The sequence below is a fragment of the Choloepus didactylus genome, chromosome 17 (assembly GCF_015220235.1).
Source record: "Choloepus didactylus isolate mChoDid1 chromosome 17, mChoDid1.pri, whole genome shotgun sequence".
In the NCBI taxonomy this organism is placed as follows: domain Eukaryota; kingdom Metazoa; phylum Chordata; class Mammalia; order Pilosa; family Megalonychidae; genus Choloepus; species Choloepus didactylus.
The window spans coordinates 43064825-43084873 of NC_051323.1; the positions used below are offsets into that span (position 1 = coordinate 43064825).

Below are 20049 nucleotides of genomic sequence, written 5' to 3' on the forward strand. Positions count from 1 at the left end.
ATGGGGTAGCAAATATATATCCACAACCAAGTTTCATTGCTCTGAGTGCCCACTATCTTGACTTACAGGAAATTCAGACTTTAAAAGAGTCTCCTTCCCCAAGTATATCCATAAGTCCCCAAGGGTGCTGAAATGAATCAGTCCTGGTCATCACTTGCTACCACTGCCATCAGATGCACCCACTCATGGCCAAACTGCTGGCCCCAAAAGGTCCATGCTTCTCATTCTCACCAGCTGCTCTAAGTTGTTTTGAGGGTTGCTGCTGCCAACAGAGCCGCCAGCAAAGCATCCACTTCACTGGCACTGGCTGCCACAAAGGATAGGACTGCAGAGCCCTCCAGGAACAGGGCCTGGTTCAACTGTCCATCTGTGCTGGCCTCCGTGTAGACCTCTAATAGTTCACCCAAGCAGTGACTCTCCTACAAAGCAAGAGAACTGCCTCCCTCTCTGCATAATGTTTACTAATACTATCTGCCAGTCATTAAGTGCTTTCGGTTTACCAGGAATTTCATAGTAACCCTCTGAGCTGGGTAAGATTGTTATCTCTCCCATTTTACAGCTGAGGAAACTCAGACACGTAGAAGTGACATAACTTGGTTAAGGTCACAAATCTACACGTGGAGGCGCTGGGGTGCATCTCTATATAGGCACACCCGGCTGCGGACACCAAGCTCATAACCACCAGCCTACACTGCTGTTTAGGCTCTGGGCTGGGGCTGCCTCTCCTGCCTGCCAGATGCCTCTTTCCCCATGGTGTATTCTCTTCAACATTTTAAAAACTTAGCCTCAGATTCCAGCCCAGCTCATTAGAAATATATTAACAGCTAGTTTTATGATGGATAAAATGGTCTCAATCCTCAGACCAATGCAAATTGGTGAGTACAAATAGATACACCATGGAAGGGGAGACAGTTATTCTACTCACTGGTAGCAGTTAAGCCCTAGATCAGCCAGGATGCACATAGATCCAGGATTCATGATGGCCGTTACCTAAATCCTCCTACAAGGAACACAAGGACCAAGGCTCCAACAAGAACTAAATGTTCTGTTGATAGAATATTCATCTGACCCAGGTGTGTTGGTTGAATTTGAATCTCTCTCTTCACTCATGTCTACTATTTTGCCTGTTAACCAAGCAGGCACGTAGTAATCAGGTTATGTTTACCTTTTCTCCTTACAGAGATATTTCAAGAACAGGGATCCATTCCCTGCCCAGCTATGGCTTAGAAAATCTTAAGAAGCTGAGGGCCAGGTCGACTTACAACTTTAAAAAGCTTCCCAGTTTGGAAAAGTTTGTCACACTCATGGAGGCCAGCCTTACCTACCCCAGCCACTGCTGTGCCTTTGAGAACTGGAGACGGCAAATGTGAGTTTCCTATGTCCTTCTCTTGAGTCCCATGTGGGCATTTCCCCAATGCAGAAATTGTCCCAGGACACCTGGATATCTCTGGCATGAAAACAGTCCACCTCCAGAGAGATCACCCTGACTAAAGCCCTTGGGCACATTCTGAATCAACGGTCAGTTTGGTCATGGGCTAGGGAGAGCCGTACTCTTCTAATTCTTTCAAAGTGGGCTCATGAGAAAGGACTACCCCATGGTGGAACACCTATCAGGTATCGAACAATCCAACATGAAAACCACCAAGCACAGTGCCTGACACATAGTTGGTGCTTAATAATATTGCTCCGTCTTTCCTTTGTACCCATATGGATTTGCCCTCCAAATCCCAAAGTCTGTACCCCATAAATGTCCTGGCCTACCACCACCAAAGTTGAGTTTAGAGGGGGAAAGCATAAATACTATACCAGAGACTGACGCACATATCTGAAAGATATCCCAACCACTCTAACCCTCTATAACCCATCAGAGCACTTACGGGAAGGACACAGATTGGGACATCTTTTCTCTTTGGTTTTAGAGGAAGGCCAGGTTTCCACACTACAATTCAAAGAGAGTAATCCAAACAGAGCCATGTCCCGATAGGTAACTGGTTAAAGATCTGAGGTAATCACAGACAGGACCTAGAGAGAATGGAGAGGGAGAAGTTTTGGGGAATACACGTGTTCCTGACATTTAAAGATCTGTTGGAGATAAGAATTTATTGGACATCAGGACTTCCTCAAAGCTCCCACCCTCCTCTGAACTCACTGATATAGTCCTCACCACACAGTTGCACTCAAAGGATGCTTTATCACCAGTCTTATACAGTAGCCTAGTACTAGTACAGATTCTCTGTACATTATCTCACTCTATTATTCAGCCTTTAGCATTGACCTCCACATGCAGACATATTCTCTGCCTAAAAGCTAAACAAAAATAAACAAACAAAATAGAGTACAAACCCTGAAATGTTTTCAAAGTGACTGGAAATCCACACTCAGACACATTGGAAGGATTTGCAAAAAAAAGGGGGATACTTTTCAGAATTAGCATGCACATTGGGAAAATACCCAGGATCATCCACTCCTCACAGATTAGCTCAAAGATCAGGGAATTTCTTCCTGATGACTAGAATTTTTAAGGGTCTAGGTTAAGGGAGAAGGCTTGCCTCTTTTATATTCCAGACAAGAATTCCAGCCAGGGCAAGAAAAATACCAATTTGCCACTACATCCCCGGAACTGAATATCCCTCATGAGAAATCTCAGAGGATGTTAAGATCACTGTTAAGGACAGCAGTAGGTATGCCATCTGGCCCAGTGCCAACATGTTACCAGAATTTATCATCTCACTGGGTTGCCAGAATCCTCTGGTCTTGCCCCCTCCTGACAATGCAAATGGGTCTGCCTTCAGTTGTCCCATGACATGGAGCCTTCCCTGATCCCTCCAGGCCACTCACCTCTCACCCTTTCTAGGTCCTTGTCATAACTCATCACCAGGACATTTAAAGATCATGCCCCTTCCAAGAAGACACACAAAACAGGGTAACAAAATTACAGTAGAATTTAAATCTTTATATTTAACAAGTTTACACACACAAACACAAGGCAATATAATTGTGCTATTCGGAAGATAATTGTGGGATTTATTTTTAAAATAGTATCATTTCCTTGTATCCCACAGAAGAAGTGGTTAAGTAATGGGATTCAAGTTTCAAGTTGTGGGATGAAATTGTTCTTCCAATCCTCATTTGTAAATATTGTCCAAAGTGGAAATGTTAGGCCCTTGTGACTAGGAAGTTTTGGCCAAATGGCCCTCCTGAACTCTCGTCGATAGTCCAAGTCAGTTGTTCCCTTCATTAGTCATTGAACCAGATGTTTCCTTATCATAGTTCTGTGCTCAGCTTGCATTGCTATTTTGCTCATTTTATTTAATGTTTCTTATATTTAGGCCTTTTCTCCACAACTAGATTTTAAATTGAAGCAGTGTGGCATATGCATCTAAGTACACACTTAGGTCCTGGACCCTAACAGGAACTCAATACAGAACCAACATCATCTGCCTTCATACTGCTGACATTTGCTGAGTACTCACTACCAGGAACTGTAATACTTTACATCTTTATATTATTTAATCCGTACAATGGTAATATCATCATTTTTATCATTATTATTATTATTCCCCTCTCACAAATGCAGAATCGGAGGCTGAGAGATAGTAAATAACCTTCCCACCACCACCCCAACTCCAATTCAAATGCTCTGGCCTGTCTGTCTCTAAAGCTCTGGTTCTGGGCCACTCTACTATGCCACTTCCCAAGCATTTGTTTATTGATCAATTGGTGTCCAAGAGGACCAATTGCTAAACTGACCCTAGATGAATTCCCTACTCCTTATTTTACTTAGAATTTGTTAAAGTAATGCAGAGACAAGCCTTTTTTCCTGCGGTTTCCATTTCTGTTTCTGTTCCTTTCTCAAAGACATGTACTGTTGACCTTTTCCCCACTCATATCCTTAGATGATTTCTATTTCATGAAAGGGAAGAATCAATATTTAAAATATGTTTGTTGCAATATCAACAATAAGAATCTTCACAGATTCTGAGAAGTGAAGGTCATCTCTGGATGATTATGTGAAATCCCATTCCAATGAAATTAATCACAGAAAACACCAGGTTTCACTTGTTTCTAGAATTGGGCCGTAGCGAATCCATGACTGGATTTAGGGGTTTGGAGTTAGACTGAGGTCCATAGAATGGCTCTCTTGTCCTCTCCATGCCTGTTTCTGAGTTTGCCTCCCTTTTCTTGTAAGATTTCTGACTAAACCAAAAAATTTTCTGAGCTCTGGTTCCTATTCACTTTCAATAACATGTATGCTAATCATTTAGTCTCATTAGTGCAACCCATGACTGATGTGAGATGCTATATCAGTCTCTAAAACAAAAGATCACACATTTTCCAGCAAAGAAGAGTCCCTTGGGCCAAGAGAAAATGATTTTCTGGAAATTCACTTCCCAGAAAGGGGAGAAGGGAAGAGAGGATACTACTTTGACAGCCCTTTCTCATGGACTTTGATGGTGAAAAGTTCAGTCCATGTGTGTTGAAACACTTAGCAAGCACTTATCCTTTGATATCAAATGAAATCTTGAACCTCCTCCACTCCCCAATACACCTCCCTCCTTCTTAAGGGGGTCTTTGAATGGTTTTAACACTCACTTCTCCACTCATATCTGAGATTATGAGGTTTGAGAAAATACAATCACCTAATATTGCTGTAAACTTGACCCTTAGGAAGAGGGGTGTGTCTATGTGTGTATGTGTAACTTTTTTGTCCATCCAGAAAGAGTCCAGTGTGAAATGTTCCCATTTCTTTAGCCTTTGCTTCAAAACCATCTATTACCATCTTTCTCTGCATGCACTATCCATCCATCTGGTTAGAATATTTATCATTTGGTTTTAATTCAAATCCCTTCTGAAAGTGTCTCTACCCTGTTGACAAGGTCTCTTGTATATTGGGTTTAAAGACAAAACCAGGACAGGAGAATGAACTCAAGAAACATCAGGTTCTCCAGGGGATGAGTTACAATCCTCGAATAAATTAGGCCCCTTTGCAACTTGCGTTTGCTCTTTGAGGCATCCACTGGAGAACTATTTAATATGAGAGAGCCAGGCTTTCCTTGCAGACAAATGTATCCCTGAGGCCTGTTGCAGCCCATAGGGAGTGAGATAATAAAGACAAGGCCCTCCATAACATTTTAGGCAAATTAGCTGGCCTCCAGAAGCCTAGGTACCAAAGAGCCAGCAATTCCAAGTGACAAGAGTTGGCTGGGAGCTAACTACAGGCTCTGATTCTCTAAGTTACGTACATAAAAAGAGCAAAAATCTCCCTGAGTCAGAAAGCAGTCTGATCTTCCACTGGTTGGCGTAGAGTGGAGGAACAGGGTACGTCCTACCTAGGCATGTTCAGAGATAGCGGAATGGAGATGGGGAAAGAGAAAGGGGGGAAGTGATACCAGCACTTAACAGCAAGGCTTAGCTAGCCCCAGGCGCCTTCCTCCCCACATTCAGGTTGTGGCCAGATGGTTTCCCCAGTGGGCCATCCCACTGTAGGAATTTATTATATATACAAGGCATTCTGTTCATTTACAGTAAGTAAGCAGCATTAACCCTTGGGCTTAGCTTCAAGGGCAGACAGGCTGCTAGAAGAAGGGGAGGAAAAAAACCTCAGGAAGAAACTCCATCCGTTTCTATCTTGCACAAAGATAGTGACATATTTGCTGTTCTGAATCTAAGATGCCGATTCTATTCCTTTTGTATTTTTCTAGCTCTGAGCTTCATCCAATTTGCAACAAAACTATTTTTAGGCAAAAAGTTGATGATATGGCTCACGCTATGGGTCAGAGAGTTTCTTTGGAAGAAGACGATGAGTCCAGTTACGGCACAGGATCTGACAAGTACAATGAATATGACTATGATTTATGTAATGAAGTGGTTGACGTGACCTGCTCCCCTAAACCTGATGCATTCAACCCATGTGAAGATATCACGGGGTACAACGTCCTCAGGATCTTGATATGGTTTATTAGCATCCTGGCCATCACTGGGAACATCATAGTGCTGGTGATTCTGAGTACCAGCCAATATAAACTCACCGTCCCCCGGTTTCTTATGTGCAACCTGGCCTTTGCTGATCTGTGCATGGGCATCTACCTGCTGCTCATTGCATCAGTTGATATCCACACCAAAAGCCAGTACCACAACTATGCCATTGATTGGCAAACTGGAGCAGGCTGTGATGCTGCCGGCTTTTTCACTGTCTTTGCCAGTGAGCTCTCAGTCTACACTCTGACAGCCATCACCCTGGAAAGATGGCACACCATCACCCATGCCATGCAGCTGGACTGCAAGATACAGCTCTGCCATGCAGTCAAGGTCATGTTGGTGGGCTGGATCTTTGCCTTTGCAGTTGCCCTCTTGCCCATCTTTGGTATCAGCAGCTACATGAAGGTGAGCATCTGCCTGCCCATGGACATTGAGAGCCCCTTGTCACAACTCTATGTCATGTCTGTCCTTGTGCTCAATGTCCTGGCCTTTGTTGTCATCTGTGGCTGCTACACCCACATCTACCTCACAGTAAGGAACCCCAACATTGTGTCCTCCTCTAGTGACACCAAGATTGCCAAGCGCATGGCCTTGCTCATCTTCACAGACTTCCTCTGCATGGCACCCATCTCCTTCTTTGCCATCTCTGCCTCCCTGAATGTGCCTCTCATAACTGTGTCCAACTCAAAGATCCTCCTGGTCCTGTTCTACCCCATCAACTCCTGTGCCAACCCCTTCCTTTATGTCATCTTTACCAAGACCTTCCGCAGGGATTTCTTCATTCTATTGAGCAAGTTTGGCTGCTGTGAAATGCAAGCCCAGATTTATAAAACAGAAATTTCACCCACTGCCCACAACTCCCATCCAAGGAATGGCCACTGCCCTCCAGCTCCCAGGTTCCTCGACGGTTCCAGTTAAACACTTGACCCTCTAAGTCATTTAACCCAGAGTAAAATAATGTGAAAATGTATTTGAGGGCTGAATGTTTAGATCTTGCCTTTGAAGAGTGTGATAGCTGACAAATGCTTCCACATATTCCATCTAATTTAATCTTCCTGGAACACTTGCAAGATAAATTGGCCAGAAACTATTAACTCCATGTGATAGATAAAGAACCTGAACTGTTACTAACAACAACAATAATTAAAGTAATACAATACTATGGCATGTTTGTTTTATGGTCTATAATATTCAGAGTGCTTTTGTTTAGATTATTTCAGCTGATCCCCAAAGAAGTCCTATCATTTAGGCAGCACAGTTAGTAGTTATGCTTGGAGGTTTACATATGAGGAAACCAAGACTCAAAGAATAACTTATTCAAGATTGACCAGCTGGTAAGAGGCAGAGCTGGGACTAGATGTTCTAACTCCCAGGGAAGTGTCAATAGAAGCAGCATACTATTCATTCATTAATTCAACATATATTTATTAAGTACCTATGGTTTTGTAATATGTCACCTTGGCTAAGCTGAACTACATTTCCCAGAATTCCTTTTCTTATATGCTTCCAGTTTGAGTGGAACACAAGAAAGATTCTCAGCTAGATAGGAGGGCAGAAGGGAAGCAGCAGCCATTTTGTAGCACACACTTTTTTTGCTGATTTAGGGATTCAGCTGCTCATTGTTGTGAAACAAAAGCTGGGCCTGCGATTGCTGCTCCTTCCCTGGGCCAGGTGTATGTGTTTAACTCCATGAGGAAGGTCCCCAGCTTCTACAGGGAACCTTATCACCAAGACCAGGCACAACAGACACAAGTTTCAGTCCATATTCATGGGATTCCATCTCATGCTTATGAATTTCCCTCCCTGCCTGCCTGCCCTGCGGACTTTGAACTCCAGTATCTGGACACAACATCCTTACAGAGACTGCTTGATCAGCCCCCACAATGGCATAAACCAATCAATTCCCTGTAACAAAAATATATACACACACACGTGCACACACACACAGATGACTGGTTCTGCCTGTCTGGTTGAACCCTAACTGATGCAGCCCACTAACTGACCTGCACAGAGGATTATAACATAAAGAACATGCAGCTCTGGAATCAGGCAGAGCTGAGAATTTATCCTGACCCCACAGTAAGCCAGGTTTAATTACTCAACCTCTCTAGGCCCCATTGCTTCCTCTGTAAACGGGGGTTGGTTATAATACCTACCTATTGGGCAGACTATAAGGATTGGATAAGAAAATGGGAGTAAAGTGCCCACCCAATGCTGTAACTGGCTCAGTAAATGTTAGTTTATTTCTCCCCACCCAGACCAATGCTTGGACCAGAGCCCAGCTCTCCTGACCTGCAGTCTAGAACTTTTTCCATTGTACCATATTGCCCCTGATAAATAACCATACTACCCACATCTCTCTTCATAAACGACCCCATCTAGATAATATGGATCTTAAATACCAACCACAAACCTTCACCAAACAGTGTCATGGTCATTCCATAAAGATCCGAGTCTCCTCTCTCAGCGTATCCTCTTCCAATGTTGAAGCCAGTCCTTTCTCTTCTTGCCCTAAGGCAAATATTTCAAAAATTGGTCTCAAAAGCTTTAAGAAGAAAACCCTTATAGGGCTAGAAGAAAAAGCAATCATCTCTGTCCATCTCAATATATTGTGAGCATCAAGTGAAAAATAAAATAAGTATCCTTGTAAATAGTCTAGAGCTACAGCTGTCTAGTACATAAGCCACTAGCTTTTATATGTGGCTATTGAGCACTTGGAATGTGACTGGTCAGAACTGAGATGTGCTATAAAGTATAAAATACACATGAGATTTCAAATACTTAGTGCAATAATGTTCATATGGATTACATATTAGAATGAAAATATGCTTACTATATTGAGATAAACATAATACACAGAAAATTAATTTCACCTGTTTCTTTTACTTTTTTAATGTGACTACTAGGTACTGAAAATTACATACGTGACTCACATTTGTGGCTCACCTTATATTTCTATTGTACAGCACTGGTCTAGAGCTATAGGAAAGTAGAGGATTTTCATTTATCTCTTCCCTCCCCAACCACCACACAGTCCGCTGCCTCTGGGCCGCCTCAGCTCCCTCCGCAGTCACTCTGCTTCCTCATTTGTGGCCCAGGGCAATGTAGATCTGAATTTGGGCTCAAAAGCAAATAGCAGTTACATTTAAAAATGTGATGGTGCCGCATTAATTATTTTGTGACATAGCTGTGGATGATACACTGGTCTAAGAGATTGTGGCTCTGTGAGAATATGTTCAGAGACAACCAGACACCCAGAGAAACTCAGACATTTGCTCCATCAGTCTGTCCTGACGGCACTTCCTGGTAAGAGAGGAGACTTTTCCCGAATGAGCAAACATATTTATGTAGCGGAATTCAGTGTTTCCTTACACAAGTCTCAAGGGAAAGAAACACTTCCTCCCCTCCTGAATGAAAACGCAAATAACTGGAGTCCAGTATATCAGTCACGCTTTCCCTAACGAGTGATTACATGTACAAAACTTTGAAAGCTGAGCCTCCCAGAGTCGCAGTTTGGTCCCAGAGTGATGGCCCAAGTATAAAAACATAATCAAAAGAAATTTCAAAATAACACAACTTGGGTTTTCTTTTAACTTCTATTTCAAAATCTCAAACACAATAAAGAGGGCCACTATCTCCCAGACACTTCTTAAGTGCCCATGTCTCCAGAGGTGACAGTCAAAATATTAACTGGTACCACCCAGGTGCTCATCTCTCAGAATAGATGCTGACCGTGAGCAATCCATCTAGCCACCTGGTGCAAACCAGGTGAATGTTGGCCCTGTGTGTGTTTCCCTTCCCCCTGACATTGCCCTGGACCTGCTCCTATGTCTCTTTCCTCAAACTTCCACCCACCAAAAACTCCCTCAGCCCCACCCTAGCCAGCCCTCATGTCGTGTTCCTCCCCTCCCCATTTCTCCAGATTCTTCTTCACTGAATCCCAAGAACTCGTCAGACAAGGCAGGATCCTCCTCAGAGGGATCAGAGCAAAGAGACTGATTGAGTAAATCCAGAAGTTTTTAGGCGACAGAGTGAAGGGAGGAGCTGGCTACACACACTGATAAACAACTTTTATCTGACTACACACAAAAGCAGCAATGGGCGGTACACTAGAGATTGTCGTTCCATTACAGGACTGCCTGTGTTAGATACAGAGAACCCTTCAGACACTGCATCTGGGAGGAACAGAGGGAGGGAGAAAGCAAGAGGAGTAGCCCATTTGCACTTCACCACCAAGGGGGGTACACCTTACCAGAAGTGACACTCTGCCTTACTTAGGCCAGTGTCATACAGCATATCCATTAAAAATCAGAGAAAGATCATTGAAACTGATTGGCTTAAGCTGGTGGGACAGCCAGGAGCTTTAGGTTCATAAAGTATTTTATTTTATTAGGAAAATATAAAGGCACAAACACGGAATGAACTTTCAGCTTCTGCAAAGTAAGAGACATTTGAGGAAGAACACATGTCCCCAGATACAGGAGGTTTTGTTACTTTGTTGAAAATATAACTGAGTCCATTAAAGAAACTAAAAAAGAATCATCACAAAATAAAGCCCAAACATGACGTTGTGCTTGCTGGTTCTCATCAAAAGGTTTTCACCTGTAAGAGGCAGAAACTCAAACAAAAAATGACTTACACAACAAAGCCAATAACATAAGAAGTTCCAGGCATTGATCGGCAGCTTGATGATCTCAAGGACCAAGGGAATTTCCCTCTTTTTGCTCCGCCATCCTTGGAACAAGGTCTTCCCTCATGACAACAAGGTTTCCATTGCAGTTCCAGATGCTACATGCAGGCAAGACCAAATCCAGAAAAAAAGAAGAAAAGTCTTTCCTTCCATGAACCTCCTCTGAAGGGAATAAAGTTTCTCCCTTAAGCCCCCAGCAGACCTGCCTTTCTACCCATGAGCCAAGATTGCTGCCCTGGCCACCGGTCAGGTCATGAAGTGAGCACATGCCAGGATCAGCCTCTAGAGTGGGAGGAGGGCTCTGCCAGCCAGGAAACGGGAGGGGGGACTAGAATGGGGGAAGGTTGAATGGGTAACCTCATCCTACCACCTGAGTCAACCCAAATCCTCTCATGGGATGAATTCCATGAGGTTCAAGGCCTGGATACTAATGGTATCTCCACACCTCACATTTCATGTCCTCATCCCCCTCGCTCTCCCTTCTCCCTCTTCCTATAGCCTGAGGTCCGGCTCCTTCTCCCTATGTTCACTTGCTCTGCCTCTCCCTAGCACAAACCCTAGAAGCTGCTTAGAGCTAGAGGCCAGCACTGTAGTCAGACATTGCCTAATAGAGGTGTTAGAGGCAGGGTGTAGGAAAAGAGAAGGATAAAGAAGAGAGAAGAAAGAAAAGAGAAGTAACAAAATAAATGGACTAGGATCAGAGGAGGGGAAACATAAGGAGAAAAGAGAAAGAAGAGGAAGGCAGAGTAAAGAAAGGGACAATGTGGAAAGCAGGCAGGCTCTGACTGGTGTTTTGCCCATCTCTGTCTTAATTTTAAAAACAAAAGAACAGAGAGGAGGGGCAAGATGGCGGCATAGAGAGGTGTGGAATTTAGTTAGTCGACCTGGAGCAACTAATAAACAACTAGGAACAACTAGTAAATAATCTGGAACAACTGCTGGGAGACAACCATGACTGTCCACACATCATACCAACCTTGATGGGGTGGAATGGCTGACATCGCAGCATAAAATCTGTAAGTAAAAACTGCAGACCTGCACTGGGAGCCCCCTCCCCCCATGACAGGCTGAGCCACATGACCTCACTGTGGGAGAAAGCAGCATCCTTGGAGCAAGCAAACATAGCACAGCCTAGCTCCAACTGGGATTTTAATTAGCAACAGTGGACTGCTGAATACAAGCTACAAACACAAAACCCTATCAAGCAGCAAAGTACCCTGAGGTCACTCCCAGAGGAGAGAAGGTGGGGCTGACAGAAAAAAAAAATCAATTGAAAAAAAAATTAATTAAAAAAAAAAAGGAAAAATACAGAGGCTTTTAGAGATTGACCTTGGAGAGCCAGAGAATACCAGTGCCCTGGGAGAAGGAGCCCAGAGGACCAGGTGCTCTATCTGACTGAAGGGTGAAACCAGGGGGCTGTGGACTGGCTCTGAAAGGGGGCTTTCTTTCCCTTTTTGTCTCTCTCAGCCTGAATGGCCATTTTCAGTTAATAGCACACTGACCCAGACCGGGGTGGAGTTACTGAGTTAGAGAGTCAAAGGAGCTATTCAAATGCAGAAGATAACTCCCTAGGGGGTGTATCTTCCCTAAAAGGAAGGAGGTGGGGCCCAGCTCTAGTGCCCACCCTTCAGAACTCAGACCCCGGGGGCCTGGGGGAAAACAGTCAAAACAGAAACAAACTAAGCTAAGAATTAAAGGGGCCAGACCTCCTTATACCAGTTGGGAGTGACAAGCTGACAGGCACCACCTGCTGGGCAGGTTAGGGAATGCACAGCAGCTAGAGGCCTCACAGGAAAGTCTGTCAATCTTCTAAGACCCACCCTCAGCGAAACTTGACTCTGAATACAGCCCCACTCTGAGACCTGAACCTGGTCTGGTCTGGGAAAATCTGATTGGAGTAATCAAGGAAACCAGATGACTAGACAACAGAAAACTACAAATTACATTAGGAAAAATGAAGATATAGCCCAAAGGAACAAACTTACACCTCAATTAAGATAGAGTTGAGATATTGTTTCACTTTAATGAAACAACCAATTAAAGACTTTCACTGAAATATGCTAAATTATATCAAAAACCAAGTCAATGAGTTCAGGGAAGATATGGCAACAGAGATGAAGGATATAAAGAAAACTGGGTGAACATAAAGTAGAAATAAGGATATAAAGAAAACTGGGTGAACATAAAGTAGAAATTGAAAGTTCAAAAAACCAACTGGCAGAATCTATGGAAATGAAAGGCACAACACAAGAGATGAAAAAAACAATGGAGACATACAATAGCAGAGTTCAAGAGGCAGAAGAAAACACTCAGGAACTGGAGAACAAAACACCTTAAATCCTACACACAAAAGAACAGATGGGAAAAAGAAAAGAAAAATATGAGCAACGTCTCAGGGAATTGAATGACAACATGAAGTGTGTGAATGTATGTGGCCTGGGTGTCCCAGAGGGAGAAGAGAAGGGAAAAGGGGCAGAAGCAATAAAAGAAGAAATAATCAATGAAAATTTCCCACCTCTTATGAAAGACATAAAATTACAGACTCAAGAAGTACAGCATACCCCAAACAGAAAAGATCTGAATAGACCTACACCAAGACACTTAATAATCAATATTCAATAATCAATAATAATTATCAAATGTCAAAGACAAAGAGAGAATCCCTAAAGCAGCAAGAGAAAAGCAATCCATCACATCCAAAGGAAGTCTGATAAGACTATGTGTGGATTTCTTAGTAGAAACCATGGAGGCAAGAAAGAAGTGGGGTGATATGTTTAAGATACTGAAAGAGAAAAACTGCCAACCAAGAATCCTATATCCAGCAAAACTGTCCTTTAAATATGAGGGAGAGCTTAAAATATTCTCTGACAGACAATGAGAGAGTTTATGAACAAGAAACCAGCTCTACAGGAAAGGGAGCTCTACTAAAGGGAGCATTACAGACAGATAGGAAAAGACAGGAATGAGAGGTTTGGAACACAGTTTTAGGTGACGGTAGCACAGCAATGTAAGTACACTGAACAAAGATGACTGTGAGTATGGTTTAAAGAGGTAAGTTAGGAGCATGTGGGATAACAGAAGGAAAGAGGAAAGATAAGGACTGGAACTGTATAACTCAGTGAAACCTAGAGTGCTCGACAATTGTGATAAAATGTACAAATATGTTTTTACATGAGAGAGAATAAATGAATGTCAACCTTGCAAGGTGTTTAAAATGGGGTGGTATTGGGGAAAAATACAATCAATGCAAACTAGAGACTATAATTAACAGAAACATTGTATTATGCTTCCTTTCATGTAACAAAGGCAGTATACGAAAGCTAAATGCTGATAAGAGGGGGATATAAGGGAGAGGTATGGAACTCTTGGCACTGGTGATATTGTCTGACTCTTTTATTATACTTTAGTTTAATTCTATCTCTCCCTTTGTTGCTTTTTAGCTGTCATTGTTTTTTCTTTCTTTTTCTTTTTCTTTTTCTTTCTCTTTTGTCTCTCTACCTTCTTTGACTCTTCCTCCTTCTTTGCAGAAGAAATGGAGATGTCCTTATATAGATAGTGGTGATGGTGGTGAATGCATAAAGACGTGATTATACAGGGAACCATCAATTGTTTATTTAGGACAGAATGTATGGTGGGTGAACAAAATTGTCAAAACAAACAAACAAACAAACAAAAAAACAGGTTGGTAAAGAAGACTTGAGGGCACTATATTGCATGAAATAAGTCAGACACAAAAGGAAAAATATTGTATGGTCTCACTGATATGAACTAATTATAATATGTAAACTCATAGACATGAAATATAAGTTACCAGGATACAGAATGAGGCTAAAGAATGGGGAGCGGTTGCTTATTATGAACAGAGTGAATAACTAGGTTGAGCTTAAGTGTTTGGAAATGGACAGAGGTGACAGTAGCACATTATTGTGAGAATAACTAACAGTGCTGAATGGTGTGTGAATGTGGTGGAAAGGGGAAGCTTAGAGTCACATAAGTCACCAGAAGGAAAGCTGGAGGTTAAAATATAGGAATGTATAAAACAGTGAATCTTGTGGTGGACAATGTCCGTGATTAACTCTACAAATATTAGAAATCTCTTTCATGAACTAGAACAAATGTATGACACTATAACTAGAAGTTAATAATAGAGGGGTATATAGGGGAAAAATACACCTATTGCAAACTATGTACTACAGTTAGTATTTTAACATTCTTTCAACAAAAGCAAATGTACTATACAAATACTATGAGTCAATAATGGAGGGGGGTGGTTAGGTGTATGGGAGGATTTGAGTTTTCTTTATTGTTTTCATTTCTTTTCTGGAATAATGGATGCACAGCTGCATGATGGTACCATGGGCAATTGATTGTGCTCTTTGGATGATTGTATGGTATGTGAATTTAAAAACAAAACAAAAGAACAAACAAACAAACAAACAAAACTTCAATTCATCACCCAGAGTTCAATTCAAAACACTGAATGGGCTCAGTCCCAGTAGAAGGGCCCTCTGGTCACACCCTAATGTTCTAGGTTTCCTAATATGCTATATACCCTGGTTTGGATCCCCAAGAGCTAGTTTGAATGATGAATAATAGAAAAATATTTTAAAGGTATTCAAAGCCTTCTCATTTCAGATCTCAGACAACATAAGGACAGCTTGATCCTTTTCACGACCCAAGGTCTTTATCATAGTCTATTTCCCTCCAATAGCATTATCTATGACCTGTGTCTCCTCCAGAGCATTCTGCCCTGGGATACATGGGCCTTAAAAATGCACTAAATCCCTAAGTTTGTAAAAGCATTTTCTTTCTTGTGCTCTTGCTTCTTTTCTCCTGTTTTCTTCCAAACACAAGATTGCTTGAACCCTGAGACATTCCTAATGAACACAAAAGGGAAAGAATATCATAAAAGTCAGCTTATTTTTAGTGATATTTCCCACTTAATAAGATGCAGAGAACATTTTCAGCTCTATATTTAGGGAACGTTCAGGCAATTTTTCCCCCACGTATCATTAGCTAGGGTCATTTACACTGCCAGGTATTAATGAGTTGCTTAAAGACGTGCTTTGGCCAGGGAAGGTTTTAAGTTGCTTCATAAACAACACAGGCTGTACCACAGGGTTCCCGGCTTCAAAGAATGAATCTACCAAACAGCTATGTGTTCTTATTATGGAAATCAGGCAGCCAGGGGAAGTGAAGGTGAAGGGGACCCAGGACACCTGGGGAGACTCTGGCCACCATATGACTCCCTGCTTACTTATATTCAACAAATTAGGAGACACTGTGGCCCAGAAGTTGAAGTATTATTCTCATCTGTCCTTGCAAGCCTGACAGCGCTAGCTGAGAAGCATGACAACTGTGCCCAGCACCATACACTCCCTGGGACAATCTGGCTTAACTCTCCATTGCAGAGTCACGGAATTTCAGGACTGCAGGAAACCAGGAGCTTATTTTATCCAAGGCTCTCATTTAAAGATGAAAAAAAATGAGGGCCCTAAGAAAGGGAGTGATTTTTCCAATGTCATATGGCTAATAGTAACCAAGCAAGGACTATTCAACTGTGACTTTCACAGAGAGCTCTTCTTTATAACTCCCTCCTTGAATCAAGGGTTGGAAGGCATCCATGTCCACTCACAGACTTGACCAGAGCCAGCATCATGACGAGTCAGCCTGAGGAAACTACCCAGTGTGGGTAATGGTTTTCTTCCTTATGAACTTTAAAAGAACTGTGAGAACTCCTCCCTCTCAGTTTGTATTGATTTCCAATTTCTATTCTCACAGAATGCTCCCACAGGAGGGAAAAAGATGGGGTGCACTGACTTCCTGGAGATCACCGTAGGAGGTATGGAATGTCTGGCCTTTATGGCCACCCTTGCATGCCCCTCTAAATCTCCTCAAGACAACTGTAAATAATCTACCTTTTAATTCCAACCAGATTTAGGTCAGCTCCTACATGTGTGTGCACACACACACACACAATGGGAAGGAAGGCAGGAAGGAAGGAAGAAGGGAGGGAGGGAAGGAAAGAGGAAAGGAGAGAATAGCTCTTTAAAACTACCAAAAAGAATAGACTGCCTTGTCCATGATGTGACAGGAACCCTGCATAGACCACATCTCTGCAGAGGCCCCCAAAAAATTCTCCCCTCCATCTACTCCTAGTGCAGCATGAGCTGCTTTGGGCCTTAGGCCCCCAATACCACAAGCCAAGGCACTGTTTCCTCAGGAAATGGCCCAGAAAGAACTTCAGCCACCTTCAGCTGATGGAGCATTGGCTGTGGGTCAATCAATCAGGCTGGTGCATCAAACCTTTCTTCCTTGGAAGTCTGGCATGTTTAAAGCATCTTAGTTTTCTATGTACTTCAGTGCACAGCTTTAGATCAAAATTCCAGAACCAACTTAGTCGTGGGAGGGAGTCTAATCAAAAGACTTGAGGGATAGCATTTGGGATTGTGCAAATATTTGGTGTTGGAATAAAATACATCACTAGTAGCCACCTCCAGAAACAAAAAACTAACTGAAGAAGCCCACATGTTTATATACACAGTTCTGTTTTCCATTCATTTGTTCACTCACTCAACAAATATTTATTGGGTATGTACTATGAGCCAAGCACTATTCTAGTTACTGGAAATATAGTAATAATAATCAGAAAAAATTTCTACCCAAACAGAATTCACATTCTATTAGACGTGACAGATGACATACAAGCTAAATAAGGGTGATACATTATATGCTAGACAGTGATAAGTGCTAAGGATAAAAAATATATCAGGGAAGCAGGATATGAAGTGCCATGGGGTAAAGTCCCCACTGAGAAGGTGATTTTTGACCTGAAGACCTGAAGGAAGTGGAGAGTGAAACATGTGGCTATAATGGAAGGGTATTCCAGACAGAGGGAACAGCAAGTACAAAAGTCCTCAGGCCAGGATGAGCCTGGACTGTTCCAGAAAAACAAAATCAGTATGGCTGGAGGAGAGAAAAGGGGGTAGGGAAGGATTGTAGGGGATAAGGACAGAGAAGAACAGGGAACCAGATCATATTGCTTTCCTTATTTCTAAGAAGGTTGGTTAAATAAAACAAAAAAGAAAAAACAAAACAAAACAAAAAAAACAGAAGAAACCTGAAAAGCTGTAGTATTAATTGAGCAAGTGTGTGCAGACTGCCTAGCCCAGTGTTACACAGCAGATCCTCGATTCCTCTAGCAGCTTCCTCCACCTCATCGTTCCCTTCCCCAACCCAGGTCTCCAGGTCCCCAGGTTTCCCCACCTCCCACTCTGCCTCTTTCTCCACCATCATCTCTCCATCCTCCCTACTGCAAAACTAATCTACTGCAAAGCTGTCATTTTGGAAAGGATATGATAAATGGTTCATACCACAGTGATGATGATCTCTTACATTCCAGTTATCTTCACACCTTCCAAAAGACTTTGACTTTCATTGGCTCATTAGGTCTTCAAAACCTGCTGTGAGGTCAGAAGAAGAGGATAATGGTTCTTTTGTTATAAAAGCAGAAATCACCATTCCGAAGTTAAGTGACCTAATAAGGTCACAAGGCTAACCAATGGCAGAATGAGATCGAGAGTTCAAGTCAGGTTCCCATCCTGATTGTCCCTTTAAGGACTGTTCGCAACTGAATGTGTCCCCTTCCTAGAGTTACATAAAAGAAAAGACACTGGAAACATCTGTGTGGGTGGAGGGCAGTGACCCAGCTCAGACTCCTTTGCAGCAGGACAGAAAGGACCAGAATCTGACCAACACCTGCCGACTCCCACATCTGGGACTCCTAAGTCTCCTTGATGGTGTGGATTTAATCAAAGGAATAAGGACAACGGCAAAGCCAGGCCCTCAGATGAGGAGTTGTTACTAATTCCCTGTAACACCCTTTCTCCTGATCATCATCCCAGGGCCACCCTGACTTTCTGCAGCCGAGCTCAACCCAGTTCAGAGCTGGAGAGAGAAAAGAGTCAAGTCGGTGAAGTGTGCTCTGACCCAGGAGAACCCTAACTCATGAGCCAAAGTTGGCCGTGGGCCGATGTGGTTAATAAGGAGTTTGAAAACTCTAAGGTGCTTCCACAAGAGGGGAATAACCTTTAATCCAAGTGCAGTTTTGATCATCCCCAAAAGAGCCCATTAGTTTGGAGAGATTAAGATCACTGCATAGCAGGGCTCTTTTCCCTGCCACAATCAGTCATTTCACAAACAGGTGCTTGTGGGGAAGGAAACAGTGTGAGACAGTCTGGGCAGCCAGTCTGCTTTGGAGGGCCCTGCTCTGATCCTCCACCAGCCATGCCCCACCCCACAGGCAAGGCATCCAGGGGGCCAAGGCCATCCAAGCCTGCACTGAACATACTTTGATAACTGAAACCCTGAAACCTCCATCCTAAATACTGAGGGCCTGCACTGTTTCCCGCAGACAAGCTGCACCACCAGCATGTACACCACAAGGCCTGGGGGTGGTTTCTGCAGGGTGTTGAAGGAGGTTACATGCACAGGCTGTGGTTCTCCGGAGCCATGGCAGATGGAATCAGGGTGGGCCAGTGGCTGAACCAGGATTCCTTCCTTCCTTCATTCATTCAATAGTTCTTGCGTTCCCGTACATGCTAGATCTTATGCCAGACCCCAAGGATACATTAGACAAGGTGACCACTGCCCAGATGGCACTTGCATTCTGGTGGGGAACACAGATAATAAACAAGTAAGTCAAGAAAGAAGCAGCATAATTACAGGTGGTGACAGGGCTATAAATAAAAGAATAGAGGGATGTAACTGGGAAGATCTGGGAAGGGGGTGGATGCTGAGACAGGATGGTTGAGGATTTGTCTAGTTGCAAAGTGTAGCTCTTTCCTCAATCCCTTCCACCCTTCCAGTGCACCTCTGCAGTTTACTCAACAAGGATTCTGCTTCCTAGTATTCCACCATTTACTCCAAGTCTACCAAACATTTCCAAAGCTTACCAAGGCCAGTGACTCTGAAATGCTTTTACTAAAATGTTGCAGAATTCACAAAATGTTTCTCACCTTTAAAAAATAAACAGGAGATCTGTGCTTGTATTGCCACATGACAAAGAGGACGGGTCATAAGGAGATGCATTATTAATGTGCACTCTGCCTGCTGGAGATGAATCAGCCGGGTCCCTGTGACCTGCAGGCTGCATGTATGTCCAGGGAGTGCCCCATATGATGTAATTTGAAGGAGATTAAAGCTCACTTTCCCTCCACTCTCCTCTCTCCCTCACCACCCTCACACCAAATCTAGAATCTCCTCCCTCCTAGTGTCCTGCAATATTTGAATACCCACCCTTCTGGGGAAATGCATAATGGAGGGAAGAGCAAGTCCAAAGTTTGAACTTCAACCTTCACTGGTTTTGTGACCTTGAAGAC

General features: G+C 43.0%; 1 protein-coding gene across 2 annotated transcripts in view; it reads left to right on the top strand.

The window, feature by feature from the left end:
• The window catches only part of FSHR (follicle stimulating hormone receptor), a 203831-nt gene extending 196934 nt beyond the window's left edge, over positions 1-6897 (top strand). For both annotated transcript variants that reach the window (XM_037806961.1, XM_037806962.1), the window contains 2 exons: positions 1181-1366; positions 5703-6897. In XM_037806961.1, coding sequence (XP_037662889.1) covers positions 1181-1366; positions 5703-6897 — 1381 coding nt within the window. The remainder of the gene's footprint in view (positions 1-1180; positions 1367-5702) is intronic.
• Positions 6898-20049: the final 13152 nt, after the last annotated feature.